This window comes from Strigops habroptila, chromosome 7 (genome assembly GCF_004027225.2).
Source record: "Strigops habroptila isolate Jane chromosome 7, bStrHab1.2.pri, whole genome shotgun sequence".
NCBI lineage: Eukaryota > Metazoa > Chordata > Aves > Psittaciformes > Psittacidae > Strigops > Strigops habroptila.
In genome coordinates, this window is record NC_044283.2 from 61,330,806 (window position 1) to 61,351,151 (window position 20,346).

The window sequence follows — 20,346 nt, forward strand, 5'->3', positions numbered from 1 at the left end:
TGTGTTTCATGTATTTGAGTTTAAATTCAGAGTAATGTAACCCGGGCTGACTTGCTACTGGATGTCAGAAGATGACAGATTTCTGATTTTTAAAATGTCAAAACCATAAATCATTAGTTTGCTAAGATTGCACTAGCAAGCTATTAAGGAACATGGCAGTATTTACTGTGGATAAATGCAAATTTAAAAAGGTTCTCTGTATCATGGTTTAAATGATTTATTTGCTTTCAATGCACATATGAATCTGATGTGATGTAAAGATTTAGGATATTTCATTTCCTGTATGGAGCTACAAATTTGCATATTATTAAACCCTCTCCTGGAGTCATATCTTTCTTGTATGTCTTAAACTGTGTCACAGGTTAAGGTACACTGAAAAAAAGTTAATTGAACCAAAAGCAGAATTTAATGCTATTAATACAGATACTGGAAACATACAAACTTCGGCTGGATTTAGATATAGTCTATGTCTATGTTAATATCTAGTGAGATGTATAATGTAAGCCAAACTCAGAAAACTGCCAGGTTTTGTAAATAGGGCTGTAGCCACTCTTTGGAGTGTGATGAAATTTTGCCTTGAAATTGTTCTGTTGGAAAAAGATCAACTTGGTGGTCCTTTGTTTCCTCATGGATTTGAAATAAAGCTTAGAGTGACATGGTCTCCTCAGGAGCAAAGGGCCTCTGTGCTCAGCGTGGTGCTTTGGACAAAACATGGTAGAGAATCAGCTTTATACTGTCTCCTGTTTTCTTCTTTGACCTTGTCCAATGGCCTGCAGGTTCGCTGTGTCCGTGTCCGAGCACGGTTTCAGTACTTGTGTTTTGTCACATGTTCTTGGCAATCCTTTTATATCAGCTGTCACACCTATTGATTGGGTCAGTAAAGAATGGGAGGAGGGTAAAATTCCTAATATTGGACTTGTCCATGTCTTTCATTTTTGGAAACCCTTCTTGAATTTCCAGAAGGGAAGACAGGAGTACTGTATGCAATGGTATGGAGTAACTGGAACTGTTTTGAGTGCAGTATTTATTTTTAATATGAGCTGTTTGTACTGAGATAATTTTTTGAATGTATACCACCAAACTGATAAAACAAATGTATGAATTTTAGGTGTCTTAAAGTTTGTTTTTGTAGGATAAAATTTAACATTACTAATTATTTCGCTTAAAAATGGGATTGTTCCCTGTATAAGATAGAGATTGAATTTCATTGTTTGGTATGTACTTTTAAACAAAATTTCTAAAAGCTTTTTCTAAAATTAAGCCCCAAAATGTGTCAAGTTTGAAATTCATAGTGCTGCTTCCCATGTTTAAAAACATCGTGTAGAGCTGATTTTTCCTTGCATTGCTCTGCTTGCACTGGGGCTTCAACTGCATACTATGAAGTGAACTAATTGTGTTACTGAATTAATTTGACATAAAAATGCTCACAGGCAGAGTGAAGATACTAGATTATTAACTATGGTAAATACAGCATCACTGATTACAGCATAGTTACCTTTCAAAACTGTTCTTCTCCCCTGCCACCTCTTTTTCCTTCCCATTTGGGGAGGAGACCATGAGGATGCTTCAGATGTATTGTCCCTACCTGGACAAGAATTTTGCTTTAATTTATACATAGACATAGCTCAATGTGTTTTTAAAGAAAAGTTTCAATGAACTGTTTCATGGCTCAGATTAACTGCATAGGAGATATTTGCTACTTTTTCCTCTGTAAATCGGGTAAATTGTGTGCCTTCTGTAGCTAGCAATTGTGAAATTTAAGGAACTCAGGTTTTATATAAACTGATTCTTAACTGCAAACTTTTCTGCTAATTTGAAATCTTACCCAATCTTATTTCCTGGAGATACAGCTTTCTTCTTCATTGTGACAGAGCATGAGGTATAAACTGCTGATATAAAGCTGTCTTGAGGAGGAAGAGAATTATACTGTGCTGAAACACTATATTAAAAACATGTAGTGCTGGGCTAACGGTTTCAAGTACAACATTAGGTGGCAGTAGTAGACTCTTAACATCTTGTGGGTGCTTGTTAAATTTACTTTTAGGCAGTTTTCCGAACAAGAGACAGATTTGGAGAAATTTTATTTTAATACAGAACATTTATGTTACATCACTATGAAAGGAAGCAGTAGGAATGATTTTTCCTGAATGATCCAGCTTTGATCATAGTTAATAACAGTATTGGACAGAATCATATGAAAGCATCAAGGTTAAAGTGGGTGCATTGTTGTTGTGCAATGCCGGTTTTCATCTGCCTGATTTAAAAGGGTCCATTCTTATTTGCCAGGTAAATGAAGATGTTGGCTTTGTTGGGAACTCGGTAACAGGAGAGAGAGCAGCTAATTAAGAAGAAAATGTAATGTGGTTTTCTGCGCAAGAAATACCTGTTTGCTCTTTGATTGGTTTTGCTTTTTGGGGTTGGTTTTGGTTTTGTTTGGTTTTTTGAACGTGGAAGAAAGCAAGCCCAAAGTTGGAGCAAGATTAAAGATGATGCTTATGGAATAGGCTGGAGTAGAATCTTCCCTTCTGTGAAAGTGTCACTTGCATATTCATGGTTTCAAGTTACTTTAAACTTTGAGCTAAGGTAGCAAATGACTTTAAATCGTCTGCGTGTTGCTGGAAGGCTATGACCTTGCCTTTCATGAGTGGGTCTTCCCACAGTTCTTTGTGCTTTGTCTAGTTTTTCTGTTGCATTATGGCTGATATAGTGGCAGTATATTGAAGAAAAAAGGTGGTCATCCAGGCTTTTTCTTTCCCTTTCCTGTCTATCAGTAACCTCTCTGGGCCTGAGCCCTGTTTGTCATGATTTCACTGACTTGACACATTCATGCTAATGTCATTAATTGATATACTTCTCCAAACTATCAACAGGCTTTCCTACCAAATCTCTTCTTAGGATTCATGTTTTAATACAGTCTCACCTCCATGTATTGTGCTAGTGATGGAAAAGTGGGAGGTAAGGGGCAGAGAATGAATTGCTGCAAATTTGTATGTACAAGTTATTCTTTTTCCTCAATTTTTTTCTCTTCTGGTCTGTAGAGGCCTCTCCAAATCAAAAGCATCTTTTTATCACACCCAGGATGTGTACCATGGTATTGGCTTTTACTGTTTATTGTGTGCCTTCAGGGGATTTGGGATCACTCATAATCCTATGAGATCCTTGTCCTAAAGAGAGTTTAGTACTTATACTTCCCGAATCTTTGGCATGGAAAGTATTTGGTATTTTTGGTGATCGATACATTTGTTTTAACTTTCTGAATACATGGAAGGGGATGGAGTCCAGGATGTGAATATTCTGTAATTACTCAGAAGCATAATGGCTAAAATGAATCCATCATTTTTGTGTTTGCTTTCTCCAGAAGCTGCATTCAGATTTTGTCATTGGGGGATGAAAAACATGAGGGTTTTTTGTTTGATTGGGTTTTTTTAACCTTGGGTTGGCTGACATGATGTGAAATTGCATTAAGAACAGGACCATTCTGGGTAACATAGCTATTTTGTGAACAGATGTAAAATGCAGGCCATTTATCAAACCTTTAATTGTTGAAATAACATCTTGTTTAGATTAGCATGTTTTTCTTTATGTTTATCTTACGTAAGTACCTTACTCTTATGAATAGAAGATTTTGGGCAGTTACCAGCTTTGTACACACAGTTTTGCAGGTTCTTATTAAGCATAAACTTAAAATTTTCCCTGAGGTGGGCCTAGCCTACTTGACTGCACTTTATTCTTCATAGGATAGGCATTTTCTATTGTATAGGCATTGTCCATTCTCATTGTTTTGGACATATTAAAGAAACAATTCTGAGATTACAAAATCTCCATCTTAAGGAAAGGGAGGTCACATTTTGCTCGGTTAATAGTTCTTTCATCCTGGCTTTAGTGAACAAATCAAGTTCATTTGTCTTGATGTGTAGGTTGTGTAGCCAGTTTGGCTTTTCCAGGAGAAATGCTGGTTGTGGTCTTGGACTTAATTTCTTTTTTTTCTGTTGTAGTTCATTGGAATACTTTTCCTCGCATTTTCTTATAAGTTTTTGAAATATTTTGTATCTGCCACTGGGAGGAATGACTTTAGATTCATAATCTAGATCGTGATCTTTCAGGAAAGTAAAGCTTGGCTGTGTTTATTCTGAGGTGTTTTCTGCATACTGTAGTTTGGTAGCTGTTCGCTTGAAGAGCCACTCTTTTACATCTTGGGTCACTTCCATTTTATGTTAGATGAAAAACTCATTGCGAAGAGAGGTTTCATGTGTTTAAATTGGCTTTTTATTTCTATTTAGAAGTGATGTAGTGCTATTTTGTACTTAAAATTATTGCTATTATATTGACCTCTCATTAGTTTGGTTCTCCAAGGGAGGAAAACCCCTACACTCTCTGTGCATTGTAAAAAATTGCTGTATTCTCCCTGTTCTCAATCAGCTAAATGTAGAACCATTTTACAAAAAAAGCTTGAGCTATTGGTTTAGTTTATATAGTTTTTCAAAGGTAAATATAACTGGCAAAATGAAAAATTTGTGAGGGTGTATTTGAATACTTTGAATACTGCCCTTTACAACCATTCCTGTAATCTTACACTTAATTCTATGTGCCGAAGAAAGAAAACGTTATGCCACCCTGTAGGTTGCTATAAAGATTGTTTATGCAGCTCAGCATAGGACTTAAAATACGTCGAATTGGAGAATTTTGAAAAATATACTGTGCAACACAGGAGACCAAATCATGCTAAAGTGCAAGGAAAGACTATACATCAGTTCAAAGGCTACATTATTCAAAAAAATACAACCATAAAAAAGGTAATAAGATTACATTCTCACACTTCATGGCTAGTAAGGTGCATTAAGCTGCTCAGATATTCATAACTTACTGTGACATTTGGGAAGATTACATTTTGCTGTGCACAGCCATTACTGCAGCTCAGATAATAACTAGCCAATGCATGGACCTGGATTATGATCCCTGTCATTGGAAACAAATTTGTGTTTTGAAGGTTGATCAGTTTCAAATCACCATCAGAAAGGGTTAATATGACATCCTGTGGGGTGTGTGTGTGTGCTTATGTGTATCTAATGGGTATGCATACATATAGTACGTCAACTGCACTGTGCCTTTGGTGTATTGCTTTCTCTGTCAGTCTTTTGTCCTCACTTCCCTTAAAGGAAATGTTAAAATGGTAATTATTTCTACCATAGCATATTATTTCTAGAATGTACTTGCTGAAATGCTTATGTTTGCAGATTGGATGGGGAACCTAATTTGACAGCTTCCTGGATGGGTTGTTACTGATAATAGTGTATCTAGCCAAAAATGAAAGATTGGTAGTGTAGACTATAGGGTGAAGGTAAGGTCACCTCTAGTTGCTGTATATGGTTTTGGTGTGATAATTGATGGTTGGCTGATAGTTAAAACCAAACGCATAAAGAGTTGAATTTCTTGTTAAGAATTAGCAGGTGGTTTGTGGCTAGTATGTAACCTTCAGCTATTCTGCCTATACACAGAATGCAGTGTTTTCTTTTTTTCCTACCTCGATGGTGAGAGAGAGAGTGGCTTCTTGAGGAATACCTGAATGCTGTAGAGGATGATAAATTTAGTATAAAACGAAGTGTAACATTGGTCACGTATTTTATGTTTTCAAATGTTTTGTTCAAGTTGGGTTTTTTTAAGGGGGTATACGTATTAGTTTGCGTTTGTTTTGTGATAATTCTGCGTTAATCCATTCTGCTCAGTGTTCTCCCTTGAATTCTACCTTACAGAGCTTTCTTGTGGTAGGCCTCTGCTCCATCTTTTGGAACGGGAAAACTGAGGCTTGGAGAATGATAAGGACTTGATAGATCTGTTTGAGTTGACAGCATGAGTTGATATAGAGAAGCTGGGAATATAATTCAAGTCTCCCCATTCAGTTCCTACGGTTTCCCTAGATATTAAGGAAGCATCTGATAGTAAATTGCATAATTTTCATGACCAAGAGAGGAGAAAATGGAAAAGTGTAAATTACTGTTTAGAAATTGTTGCCATGAGACATTGTCTATTCTGTCATAAACGCAGTAACTTTCTCTGCTTCTTGTGGTGTTTGACATTACTGATTTATGCCCAGAAGACCAAAGATTGCTTCTTCAAAGTGACAAGATTTAGACACTTGGGGAAAATGTATGGTAATTTCAGTAGTTAATGAAGAGCATATATTCTGTTCTGTTGGATAAGTTTATCTTCAGATCCTGACCAGCGGAGAGAAGCTGTCGGAGCTAATATGGAAGCAAGCTAGTATATGTATTTTGGGGTGGTTGCAACATGGTATGACTTCAGCAAGTCATGGTACTGAAGCTGTTAATGGTCAAAACCTGTGAAAGGAACACCTTGTGGGACAAAAATGATATATTTTATTAGATAAACTTGTAGAAGTGAGAATGGGCTGAAGTACATAAGTCCATATTGATCATTTGAGTCAATGCTATCTGAATTCATATTTGTATGCTGGTATATAAGAAGTATTTGGCAAGCATGGCACATTTTTAAGGTTGTTGCAGTTCTAAAGTCCAAGAGAAGTTTAAAAAGTGGAGGGGGGAATTGGAGTGGAGTTAAGTGATTACAGTTCATCTTTCCTTCAACTGGAATTTCTGAGTACACAAATTTCCTTCCCCTTCTCACCTCCTTGGCATGTGCATATGTGGTTAGTTACTCAGTGTGTGCTCAAACAAAGCCTGCACCTAGGAGACCTGGAATATTACGGGATTTAGTGTTTAGGAGTGGCAATATTTCTGATGTGCATCAGCTCCTTTTGGGTAGAATTGTCCTCTTACTGGAAAAGTGTTAAGCACATGTGAAGGAAAGCTTTTGGGGTCACTCAGGCCATTTAAGGTAGCTGACTTGGCTCCTTCGCTGGTTTCAGAACACCCACTTGGTATCTTCACTTTGCAGACGTGTGAGGCAGCTCAGGACACCAATACCTTGAATTACCCAAATGTTGTTCAGCAGCAATTGTCTGATAGTGGGTGAGACCTTAGGAGCACCTTTGTTGAAGTTACTCAACAGAACTTGAAACAGAGGAAGAACAAGACTTGATATATTGATATTGGCCTCATTATGTTTCTTTTAACATCTTTGATAGCTTTCTTCTTGCAGAATGAATAACTTTAAACATGGAATGCTACTTCGATACAATTGTTTTAAGGTTGTTTTTTAATCTTTTGTCTGAAAGCTTGTTGGGGGCCAGTTTGACTTGGAAATGAACTTCATCATCCAAGAAAGAGAGGCCATCACCTGCATGGTAGATTTGCTGGACAAGTGTGACATCACCTGCCAGGCTGAGGTGTGGAGCATGTTCACAGCAATCTTGAAGAAAAGTATACGCAATCTACAAGCATGCACAGAAGTGGGGCTTGTTGAACAAGTGCTCAAGAGGATTGATAGAGCCGACAACATGATTGCAGGTACAGTTTCACTCAGTGTATGACTCAAACTGAATTTCTTTATGTAAAATCTCATGGAAAAATTTATTAAGTGATAGAAATTTGACATTGCATTCTATTAAGCAATTATATTGCTGGTTTTTTTCCTTTTCAGATCTCTTAGTGGACATGCTGGGTGTGTTGGCTAGCTATAACTTGACAGTTCGAGAGCTAAAGTTATTCTTCAGCAAGCTTCAAGGACAAAAAGGGAGATGGGTAAAAAAAAAAAACACAAAACAAACCGTTTTTTGTATTGTTGCTTATATTTTTCCTGGTGTTCACAAGTTCAAAGTATATTTGTTTTATAATAAACAAATTTTAAACATACCAAGAAATACAGGATGCTTTCTGGTATTATGGCAATGAATCTTTTTACTTGCAAGCAATTAAAATACAGAGAGTAGAATAGTGATGAAATTAAATTTCCTCCTGCATCCGTGGACTGGATTGATCTTTTTGAACACCTGGGAATAATATGGTGACTCTAAGCTAGTGTTTTAATGCACGTGTTTTTATTTTTGTAATTCCAATTACGTGAAATTGAAGGAAAAAGGATTATTTTTTTTAACTACAAAAGAGAGAAATTTATAAAAAATGTCTACGTAGGCAGTTCAGTGTGCTCCTATTTTCACATTGTTCTTCTTTACCTGAAGATTGAAAATATTTATCTAGTTAGGGAGATGAGAATTTGTGGCAGAAATTGAAATGAAGGAAATAAGCTCCAGCTGAAAAATCGTATCATCTGTGCAGTAGAAAGAAGAGGGTCTCATTTTACTGTTGAGAACCACCTTCCTGAAGTAAAAATGTATGTGTTGTAAAGGTCACCAGATAAAATTTTCTTTAACACAAAATTGTTTGGTTTTTTTTGCTGGAATTGGGAAATGTTGCAACAATCACTTTACCTGCTTTGAATTTTAATTTTTAATTATCTCTGAATGCTCTATGTAGTGTAGAGTGTCTCTTCCCACTTCAAATAATTAAAAAATTCAATATAAAAGCCAGTATGCACAAATAATAAACCAAATTTTAAAAGACCCTTTGATAATCCAGATAACTTTGGAAATCTTAACTTGTTCTAATAAAAATACTCGAAACTTGATAGAGGGTTTAAACTTAATAATTGAACATACAGAGTATATTTAACCATAAATGAATTAAAATTGTCTCTGGAACACTAACTTTTTCATTTCCTGTCTCTCTGCTATTTGCATTTAATTTCCTTTCTTTATTAAAGACTAAATATAGAGGAAAGGAAGAGAAAAATGTCACAGTTGCATGGCTAAGGAGTTGCACAGCTCCATAAATCTTAAAATCAGCAGTGCTGTAAAGATACAAAGTATTTGGCTACAACACAAATTACCTAGTTGAATTCTATAGTGCTGAAAACACCTAAGTAGTTCTCTGTTTCCTCCTCAATTCTAATTCAGGTTCATGAAACACTATTTATCTGACTAATGACTTGTAATGGATCATGCACTGTTTGTTTCTGCTTGCAAGAGAGGGGAAAAAGGGCACTCTGAGGAAAAACTCAGAACTGTAAAATCGTAGTTTAGAAATGCTTTCTGCTGGAAAGTTATGAAGTAGTAGAAGAAGATGCACAGAATTGTCCTCCACTATAACCAGTATTTGCTGTACCTCTGTTGTTGTGAGCTCATGTACTTGATTTGGAGTTTATAGTTGCTGAGTATTACAACAAAATCCATGCAGAATTAGGGTGGTGGTGGGGAGGTGTTAAGTACTCACACTAACTAAGCACTCAGTTTAGGTGCTCCAGACTGCCCTCGAGGTTTGAATTTTTCTCCATGGGCTTAAATATATGTAACCAAAGACACTTTAATCTAGTATATGAATGTAGTCCTGAGGAAAATAATCCTGTCTGCTGATCCGCCCTCTCCCTTTTGCTAGGTATTCCCCGTCTCCTTTGTGCTGACACAGGTTTCACAGCCACAATCCAAACCTGCAGTAACTGAAAATCAGTTTGCATTTGTTTTTCCTAAATCAGTTTTCAGCTGGATCAATTAATTTTCTTCAGATCACTGCAAATTCACACAAATGGTAGCACTTACGGTAATGAACAGTGAGAAGGAGGAACCAGCATTCAGGATCAGTTTAGTTTATGCCGGATGAAGGTAGCTCTGGCCTTTAAGTCCTTAATTTAGTTATCCAATTAATTGTATTTCAGTGCACCTACTGGATATTGTGTGAAGGTATCCATGATTCTTTGTTAATGTTGTTTATTGACAGTGCTAAGTGTCTTAGAGTATTGCTCAACCATGTGCAAAGCTTTAAAATTTGTCAAAATTACTTTTTTTGTGTGTGTATAGTCTTTTCTTTCTTATAGGTGTGTTTTATTTATTTACAAGTGTAATTCTCTTTGTCAGCCACCACATGCTGGGAAATTACTGTCTGTGTTAAAACACATGCCTCAGAAGTATGGACCTGATGCCTTCTTCAACTTTCCAGGAAAAAGTGCTGCAGTATGTAGATATTTTAAGTCTTTTGTTTGTTCATTTGTTGTTCTTTTATGGCTATTGGTTATTTTCATTTGTAGAGTTCATTTGTCTCATCTGTCAATGTCATAGAAGTAGAGCTTTAACCGGATTTTTTTTGTCTGCCTGATGCATTATGTCTAAATAAATCACACTTATAATAAATGTGTATTATCACTATAGAAGGGCAAATACTATTGCAAAAAGAAAAACTATAAATGAGGCTTTTTTTTTCTTTTGTTCCCTCAAGACTGATTCAGTTAAATGTTGTTGCAGTAAGAATCTGCCAGCTTTTCACTCCTGTGTTCCTGTGGGAATAGTGCTTGTGTTATTGTCCAGTATGAGAGTGGTTTTGTGGTGGGTTGACCTTGGCTAGACACCAGGTGCCCACCAAGCTGCTCTATTACTACCCCTTCTTATCTGGACAGGGGAGAGAAAATGTAATGAAAGAGTCATGGGTTGAGTAAGGACAGGGAGATCACTAAACTGTTACCATCATGAGCAAAACGGACTCAAATTGGGGAAATTAATTGAATTTAATACTAATCAAATCAGGGTAGGGTAATGAGAAATAAAAACAAAATCTTAAAACATCTTTCCCCCACCCCTCCTTTCTTCCTGGGCTCAACTTCACTCCTTATTTCTCTACCTTCTCCCTCCAAGTGTCACAGGGGGACAGGGAATGGGGGTTGCAGTTAGTTTGTTGCACGCTGTCTTTGCTGTTCCTTCCTCATCACGCTCTTCCCTGGCTCCAGGGTGGGGTCCCACCCACTAGAGATAGTCCTCCATGAACTTCTGCAACGTGAGTCCCTCCCACAGACTGCAGTTATTCACAAACTGCTCCAGCGTGGGCTCCTCTCTCCATGGGCCACAGGTCCTGCCAGGAGCCTGCTCCAGTGCAGACTATCCATGGGGTCACAGCCTCCTTTGGCCATCCCCCTGCTCCGGTGTGGGGTCCTGCTCTGGCTGCAGGGGGAGATCTGCTCCACTGTGGTGGACCTCCATGGGCTGAGTGGAACAGCCTGCCTCACCATAGTCTGCACCACGGGCTGCAGGGGAATCTGCTCCGGCGCCTGGAGCTCCTTTCCTCCTTCTGCACTGACCTTGATGTCTGCAGAGCTGTTGCTCTCACATGCTCTCACTCCTCTCTGTGTCTGCAGTTGCTCCTGCACAGTAACTTTTTCCCCTTCTTACATACATTATCCCAGAGGTGCTACCACCACTGCTGATGTGCTTGGCCTTGGCCAGCAGCAGGTCTGTTTTGGAGCCAGCTGGCGTTGACTATACTGGACATAGGGGAAGCTTCTGGCAACCTTTGAAGGAAGGTCTGGAAACCTTTGTTAGTGAAACCACAGAAGGTGTTGAACTGGAAGTGGCCGTACTTGCAGCAGATGATGTGAATAACATACATTGCTTATAAGAATTCTCTGAGAAAATGTGGATCCTAGATCTATGTAGGTTGAATAATACTGAAAGGGGATTAAATTTAGCAATGATTAGTCTTTTCTTAATTGTTCAGGTGACTGATTAATTTTTAAATTATGATGTTCACTTGAAAAAGAGTTAGAAACTGAATAGGTAGTTGGAAAACACTGTGCAGAGCCTTCTGTAGAAATTCAAGTATATCAACACTTTTGCTCCTAAAATCGTAGGATGAAATAGTATGTTCAAAATTTCATGCTTAATTCGGTATAAGATATGAATAAGATTTATCAGATGACTGTTTCCAGTTTTCTTCACATAAACTCATTACCTTTCTGCCTCAGTGGCTTGAGATTAAATTTCACCAGGTGATGACATAATTAATTCTTTTTTGCAATGAAAACTTGAGACTGAAAAGTGCAGACTACTAGAAAAATGCTTCTGCAGTTACATGTTTATCATGTGCAACAGAACTTGGCAATAGATAATGTTTTTGTTCTATGTGGCTCTTCATGTACTGTTTTTGTATTTAACTTCTAGTAATTGTATTGAATGCTTGACCTATATGTGATATTGGGGTGCCCCAGTAACCTTAGGGTGAATATTCTTATATTTTTTTAAATTAAGAGGTCCTAGAAACTGAATATTTAATATAATTGCTCCGAGATCCATTGTGAGTTAAACCAAATGATAGTGCTACCAGTTCGCAAAAGTTGGGCTCAAAGACATGCAGACTGATTAGTTAGCTGGTACAGAGAAGGATTTATAGCATTTTGTTTGGGCAGGGATAGCTGAATGGAGCGTGGGAGCATAATAAGGAGTCTGGTGACACTCGAATTCTTTGATGTTTTTTGTTCACTGGTATTGATCATCTGGACAGCATCTTTGATCAGAGGTTATGGCAGTCGTAGTTGAAATGTGTATTGCAAATCTGCACAGCAAAATAGTGGAAAGTTAATAGTAATGTTAATAAAACTCCGACCGAACAAAACCCCCCACACAATAAAACCCCACTGTTTGAAACAAAGGGTCCCACCACACAATGTATGACTTAAGAGCTTTTGAGCTAACATAAACACAGTGTTTGATATGAAGATTTTGGCTGGTAAGGATTGTATTACCTTTCTTTTAAGGAAGTTTGTAACTCTGTCATATTCTAACTGGAAGGCTATGTAGGCATGAGGTTTCGAAAGAGAAAAGAATCTGTTAAGTGAAATGTATGTGATTTTCATTTTGTGGCCAGCTTTTTTTTATAATAAATTATTTTCCAGAATACCAACACTATGTGAAACTAAGTTTATAAATCTGATTATTCTGTCACGTTGCCACAAAACCAAATCAACCTGAATTTGCTTTTTGAGGAGTTTTCATGCTTTAAGGCTTCCACTAAAACATTTAGTTTTTGAACTGTAGCTTACTATTAATAATCTACTTTGAGATATAAGGACCAGTTTTTAAATATTTAGATTAATTATTTTAAAAATGGAGTACAAAAAGCACAAAAATTAGGCCGGATTTTTTTAGTATAGAGAAACTGTACACATTTGTAGTGTACACATTTGTATCTGTGCATCGGTGTACATTTGTAGCGTGTCTTAAGCTGTATACTCTTATTATGGTGATGTTGATCTTTCCACATGAATAACTTTTTGCTTTCCTTAGGCTATTGCCTTACCTCCTATAGCCAAGTGGCCGTATCAGAATGGTTTTACTTTCCACACTTGGCTAAGAATGGATCCTGTAAATAATATCAATGTGGATAAGGATAAGCCTTACTTATATTGGTGAGTATTATATGAAAACCGTATTTCTGATGTTCAGTTTCTATTAATTGTTTAATGATTTCTGCTTCCATCTGTGCATGTGCTGATTTTGTTCTAATTTGTTAGTTTTCGAACAAACAAAGGACTTGGTTATTCTGCTCACTTTGTTGGAGGCTGCTTGATTGTAACGTCCATAAAATCAAAGGGAAAAGGTTTCCAGCACTGTGTAAAATTTGATTTCAAGCCACAAAAGGTGAGTAAAAATAATAAAATCTTTCAAACTGGTTTCGTGAATTAAAAAATGTAGGCTGGGGGGGGATGTTGTAGTTATTGCTTAGGCTTGTCTTTCTGTAGAAGAACAGATACACTGGAATGAGCAAAACACATTCGTTTTCTGAATTCTTATTTCTTTTTGATTTTATGTATGAAATGTTTAAGAAAGAGCTAGAAAATGCAGTTTATCAGATGTTTTATGAATTTGCGAGTCTTGTGAGAGTTCTCTGGGTACATACACACAGCTTGAAAATCAAGTCTTGTGGGGTTTGGGTTTTATTCCCATCTCTGTTTATACTGTGTTTTTTCCCCACCTCCAGACATTCTCTTCTCCTTTTCCTAAAGGGTTTTGCTGAGGCTCCCCTTTATGTCATTACTCACTCAATGTGGAAAAATGCAGTTTTATTTTAAGAAAGCATGATTACTAACTCAAATTTAGTTTTCCTAATCAAGCTAGGACCATTAGTAGGAGTTTGGTCATCTTGCATGTTGGAGAACAACAGTTTGTTCTTGAAACAATATTATATTTCTTGTTCATTCAGGTTGTCCAGAAAACAGTTTACTTGCATTTGGTGCTTTATGTATCTTTTTAAATCTAGTCATTAAAATATGAATTTATTTTTATCACTGATGTTCAAGGTTAGCTTGCCTATTAAGTAGTATTGTGCTAAGTTGAAAATGTTTCCTTTTTCAATTAGATATTCTCCTAATGTTTCTGGAGAAACTGGTGTAAACGTTTTGTGGGAGAACAGGCCTCCTCAGGAATTTCTTATCAGTAATCCCCTGCTGTAAATATGGATTCTGTTTGTGATAATTTGACATGCACAGCCTTTGAAAGTCTGTAGTCTGGAGCCATCCTTGCTCTTTGGAATGACAACATTTGCAGTAGTCCATCATGCTAAGAGTAATCCAACTTAGAAATTATTTACACAGTGGTTTCAGTGTAAATTAGGTTCAGCATTGCCATGAAGATTTTTTGAGTTCTATGCCATAAATATCTCTTAAGCTCTGTGTCTACCTTTTGTGGAAAAAATGGCATATTATCCTTTCGCATAGCTATGTAAGAAAACTCACCAACGCCGCAATCTTTTCTACTTAAAATAAATCTTTCAGTCCTAATTCAATTCACATAAATAGTTGAATTTGTTCTACTACACCCCACTTTAATGCTTAAGTGCCTATATAATTATATCAATTGTTTTCTTATCATTTAGTGGTATATGGTTACCATAGTGCACATCTATAACCGCTGGAAGAACAGTGAACTTCGATGTTATGTGAATGGGGAGCTGGCGTCTTACGGAGAAATAACATGGTTTGTCAACACCAGTGATGTAAGTGATCGCTGTATGCTAATCTCTATAGTTGATTATCTTGATGAATTAAATAGATATCCTTTGCCATTTTATTAATAAGCTTCCCCCATATTATGCATTTTAAAAAAATGTTGATATTAAATTAGTAACTGTTTGGTAGAGGCGTAGATTCTGCTTTTATACATGTCAGCTTAGAATTTTTCTGCTGAGATCCTCAAATGCTTGTTTGTGTAAAAATAATATTCGCTGATAATATGCATATTCTTTGTATAATTTGCTTGTGTAACATAGATTAAACCCTGTTACTGGGTTCTGTTTCATTTTCAGACATTTGACAAATGTTTCCTGGGTTCTTCAGAAACAGCAGATGCCAATCGAGTGTTTTGTGGGCAAATGACATCTGTTTACCTCTTTAGTGAGGCTCTCAATGCTGCTCAGATCTTTGCCATTTATCAGCTTGGTCTGGGATATAAGGTATCTTAGAATTGACTGTAAAGTTTCTGAAGTTTAATTCTGATAAGACTCTCTATGGTGGGTTTTAAGAATGTTGTGGCACGTCTGTGTCCTTCTAAAAAATGTTCTTACTGTGTAATCTTTTTATTAAACTCCTCCATGTTTCTTCTATAAGCCTATGTATCACCTCACATGCTATAAGTAAGCATTAATTCAGTTACTTAATTTCTTGTTAAAATATTGTGTTCCTGTTTACTTCTCAAAATTTTCATGTTAGTCATTGGGAGAGAAGCACTTTTTCATTAAGGCTGAAAACTTTAGATCAAGTATGATAGATTTGTTTCAGAAATGTAGCTTTATAGATGATTGTGCTAGACAGTTTTTTTTAATGTGTGAAGTTAGTGCCGAGGATTAGTTTTGTTGCAGTGATTTATTGTTTGTTTTGTCATAGCCTGAGGGGTGCTAATTGAAGACTGTTATTCACTAGCAGCTGTACAAGCATACGCTAAAAAAGATGGTTCCTATTCTGTCTGCTCCTCAATTATTAGTTCCTTCTGAGTGAACATTGCTCACTGTCATTCTGTTTCCTAGCTAATGTGTTCCTTTTACATTACCCACCATTTTGGCAATGTCACTCTTCAGGGGTCAAAAAGAAAAATTCTGTAGTTTTATTTCTGTAGGATTGACTTTGAGTCAATGTTCTTAAGAGACCCCTTCTTCTCAAAATATTGCTAGATTGAAGAGGCAACGTTTTAGTCATTTTTTGGCAATAGTTGTGTTGTGAACTGTACTCTCAATGTGTATAATCTGTTTTTTTTTTCTTTTTTTCCTTCCTTAACCCCGCTCCCCAATCCAGGGAACATTCAAATTCAAGGCAGAAAGTGATCTCTTCCTTGATGAACATCACAAATTGTTGCTGTATGATGGCAAACTATCCAGTGCTATTGCTTTTATGTACAATCCAAGGGCTACAGATGCACAACTGTGTCTAGAGTCATCCCCTAAGGATAACCCGTCTATTTTTGTTCATTCACCACATGCCCTCATGCTGCAGGTATATCAACATTTTCATAGGTTTGGAGGATACAAATTGTTTCTGTTTGAAACCCTAAAAATCAAGTTTTATAGGGATTTGAACAAGATAGGAAACTGCTGATAACTTGGGGTTTTTGGATTGTCCCTGCTGCTACCTTCCCTGTTTCTTGAATTAATGTGGACACACCAGAATCCTAAGAAAAAAGTTTATTTTATCAAAGCTACAACCTAAAGAAATGTCAGTATTACAAAGACCGTGTTAACTTGGGAAAAAAAACCCCTCTCTTTCTTCCTTGTTTCTGACATATATTCACTCCCCTGCTGATATTACCTATCTCCATCCTTTGCACTCTTAATGTGCTACCCTCCCCTATGCTTTGAACCCTTAATCTTTTTTCTTTTTTTTCAGAAGCTTTTCATGTGTTCTGATCTACAGTTTCTCTAATATTAAAGACTTGTTTTAGAAATTGCAAGCCACTTCCTGTATGTTCATCTGAAGGTCTACACTGTAGATTGTATCTAAAGCAGTAGGTCAGCCGGACTGGGCGTTTAGTATGGCTGTGGCAGCCAGTTTACTACTTGCTGTTTCTTTGTATTTGGTAATAATACAAGCTTTGTACTGAAGAAATTTCAAAGTGTTTCTAACAAACTTTTTAGCAGTTTCTGAAGGAGATTTCAATGTTTCTCAATTCTTCTTTGTCAGGATGTGAAAGCAGTCTTAACGCATTCTATCCAAAGTGCCCTGCACTCCATTGGAGGAGTGCAAGTACTTTTCCCTCTCTTTGCACAGTTAGACTATAGGCAATATTCATCAGACCACATTGACACAACTGTTTGGTGAGTACATGTACTTACTGTGTTCTGTTCTTTGTTTCTTTTTAAGTAAAGGAAATTACCTCTTGCTTTATTAAGTGGTGTAGTAGTTTTAATTGTCTTGTGCAACAATGAATTATGTCTAACAGCAAAAAGGTGGCCTTGTTACAGGTGGGACCTCAAAGTGATGTACTTATTTGTACCCATTTTTATATGAAAGTTCACACAGAATCAATATGTACACATATTTTCTACTTTACATTTTTTTTATGTAACAGAATTACAAACAATTCTCTTGAGCTCATTCCTGTCATGGAGGAAATGCACTGGCGAAGCCTTCGGGCTTTTTGGAAGATACTATTACTCAGTGTTGCTGCCAGGCTTTCCCTCTGATTTCAGCTCCATTTCAGCTCAGTCCAACTTCAGAACATCCCTGCACAGAAACTGGTGGAGCTCCTAAATTGAAGAGTAGTATTAACAGCAAAAGGATTGCTTTTTAGAATCCTGGTGTAGTTAGCTCATTTTCAATTACAGTTCCATAACTGTTTAAAGATGATCTACATCCATATTGCTGCTATGATGGGGGTGGTCACAATGTTCTTTCAGCCCATTTGTACATTCGTGGGTCTTGCCTGAATTGGCTCAGACTTGGGCATTTATGTGATGAATCAAAGATTGGATTCAGCTGCAAACTGAATCAGAGGGGTTTTCAGCTGGCTAAGGTCTTGATTTGTAGCCACTAGTGCCTGGGGGTTGGGGGAGGGCATGAATATTCCTTTCAGCACTAGCACAGAGTTGAATTAGCTTGTATCAATAGTAAAGCTGTGTTTAGAAAAATATTTCCAATATCTGCTTGTCTGAAAGCAGTAGGAAGTGGAATGGCATTTGTTACTGATCTTGCCAAAGCCTGTAAATGAAATACAAAGCAAGAGAGAAGGACATGTTTAACTGTTGCATTTCTGCAAGAATGTATTTTTAAAAGAATTTTGCTATTGCATGGTTATATCAGAATCCAGAATTCTGTTTGAAATGCATTAATTAAAAGCAAGAAGTTGAAGCTTTCAGCATTTGGTCTTGCTTTTTGTTTTAAAAATTCTGATCTGAGCATTTACATAACGCATTAAATATATCTCTGGGCTGTGTGATGAAAGTGTTAATTTGGAAATACTTTCTGTCTCATTGTAATCCTTTAAAACATTTTTCTTTTCTAAAATGTTATGTTTTTCAGTTCTACTTTATTGACTTTCATCATGGAGTTGTTGAAGAACTCCATTGCTATGCAAGAACAGATGCTTTCCTGTAAGGGCTTCCTTGTGATAGGACATAGCCTAGAAAAGGTAAAACGATTTTTTCTTGATGTCTTACATTATTATTAAATTTTATTGAGAGAAATGTTTTTCCTAGACTATGCAGGGCTCTTCCTTAAGCAGATCTTCTTTTACAGTCTTCCAAAACCCATGTTACCCGAGCTGTACTAGATCTTTGCCTTGCCTTTTCAAAATACCTGAGCAACTTACACAATGGGGTGCCCTTGCTGAAGCAGCTGTGTGATCATGTTCTTCTTAATCCTGCAATATGGATTCATATTCCAGCACAGGTAAAATTGCTTATTCTTATATATAAGGTATCTTGGGATGTAGTGATTTGGGAGTGTTGAGGCTAAGCCTGGACTCCAAGGATTATAGGTCCTGACCTCCAAGCAGATGTACAGGAACTGTTTTCAGTTTTTTCTGCATGTAGCTGTCCAGTTTTGCAAACTCCCAAGGTTTTCAGAGTTTGGAAACCTGCAGTATTCTTCAGAGCAAAGTTGGGAGCGACTTCTGGAGTCCTTGACCCAGTCAGTGTTGTAGACTGAAGAGGAATTTTGGATGGGTTAGTTAGCAAAAACCCAGCAATTATTAAGAGAAATTATCCTGGCTGTCAGATTTGAAGCCTTCATTTAAACTGACATATGCCCTGCAGAGTGTTTTTGTTTTGGTGAATCTGTGTGTTCACCAAAACACACTGAGAGTGAACAGCTTTGATAGAAACTTTCCAGTTGGTTCAACTTGAAACCTTTTTACCAGATTTTTCTGATCCCATCCCTAAGGGTTTGTTTTGAACTTCCAAAACTGAGACAGCACTAACAGTGCTACTGTTGAAGTCATCATAAAACGTTTGTTTGTTACAGCTAAATTAAATTATTATCCAAGTCATTATTTCTCAAAAGAAAAATGGAAATATATGTAAATAATTAAGCCTATAATGAATACCTAAGCCTATAATAAATATGCACCTTTTTATAATACTTCCTGTGTGACCGTGTTCTGGACAGGGAGGTTGGATTAGATGATCTCTGGAGGTGCCTTCCAGTCTCAGCCATCTGTGATTGTGTGAATGCCATGCTTTCTTGCTCCTATGAGCATGGAGTAGCTTAAAAAACCCACAGCACTCTAGAAAGAAAATTAAAGTTTTCATCAGTTTGCAAGGGTTTTAAGAGCTTTGTTACTGAGCTACATAGAGAAAATGTATTTCTTTAAGACATTTTAATAGATGAAATTTAAGAATGCATTTGTCTGATATGCTGCATTTTTGCTGTAATGATTTTCGATCTCCTGATTGGGTATTGCAGGTTCAGCTGATCCTGTACACTTACCTGTCTACTGAGTTCATTGGCACTGTTAACATATATGGTGCAATCCGACGAGTTGGGACAGTTCTTCTGGTCATGCATACCCTCAAGTATTATTACTGGGTAGTGAATCCCCAGGATCGCAGTGGTATAACTCCCAAAGGCATAGGTATGTATTCATTTCTCATCTCACAAGCAGATGTTTGTTCTAAAGGAAATGTTGTACACAATGTATAGAACAGAACTCTAATTGTTCCAGAAAGAATTTTATTTTAATGGGGTGTGTTCATTGTAACAATTTGAGCAGTGTGCTTTTGCCCACAGGGTTTTTTTGAAAGCTTCTTTTCACAGTCTAATGGAAACTTTCTGCAGAAGTCATATCCCCTGTCATCAAGACCTATGTGTATTAATACCAGATAGAAACAGTTAGAGAACTGATAGGATTTTGGAAGTGTAGAGCTGTGCCTGAGAATGTGGTCTCTGTATAGAGCTTGTTCAAGTACTGGACAATCTTTAATTGCTTGTAATATCTGTTGATGATAGCAGGATAGCTGAAAACAAGCATACTGAGTCTATATGACAGGTGTAGGGGTCTGTATTTGTTGGAAAACTGCTTAATAAGCATGCTTAATCCAGACAGCGAGCTCATGGTGAAAGAAGTAATGAGAAACTTAGAACAGCTGTTTAGTACTTGTCATTGACACAGAGCATAGGACAAGAGTACTGATT

At 36.9% G+C, this 20,346-nt stretch overlaps 1 protein-coding gene across 4 annotated transcripts in view; it reads left to right on the forward strand.

Annotated features, from left to right (window-relative positions):
* Window positions 1-20,346, forward strand: part of LRBA (LPS responsive beige-like anchor protein) — a 395,208-nt gene that overhangs the window by 33,769 nt on the left and 341,093 nt on the right. For all 4 annotated transcript variants that reach the window (XM_030491547.1, XM_030491551.1, XM_030491549.1 and 1 more), the window contains 12 exons: window positions 7,193-7,424; window positions 7,558-7,658; window positions 9,824-9,919; window positions 13,016-13,137; window positions 13,243-13,369; window positions 14,604-14,723; window positions 15,033-15,179; window positions 16,015-16,212; window positions 16,897-17,030; window positions 18,235-18,343; window positions 18,451-18,603; window positions 19,618-19,786. In XM_030491547.1, the coding sequence (XP_030347407.1) occupies window positions 7,193-7,424; window positions 7,558-7,658; window positions 9,824-9,919; window positions 13,016-13,137; window positions 13,243-13,369; window positions 14,604-14,723; window positions 15,033-15,179; window positions 16,015-16,212; window positions 16,897-17,030; window positions 18,235-18,343; window positions 18,451-18,603; window positions 19,618-19,786 (1,708 nt within the window). The remainder of the gene's footprint in view (window positions 1-7,192; window positions 7,425-7,557; window positions 7,659-9,823; window positions 9,920-13,015; window positions 13,138-13,242; window positions 13,370-14,603; window positions 14,724-15,032; window positions 15,180-16,014; window positions 16,213-16,896; window positions 17,031-18,234; window positions 18,344-18,450; window positions 18,604-19,617; window positions 19,787-20,346) is intronic.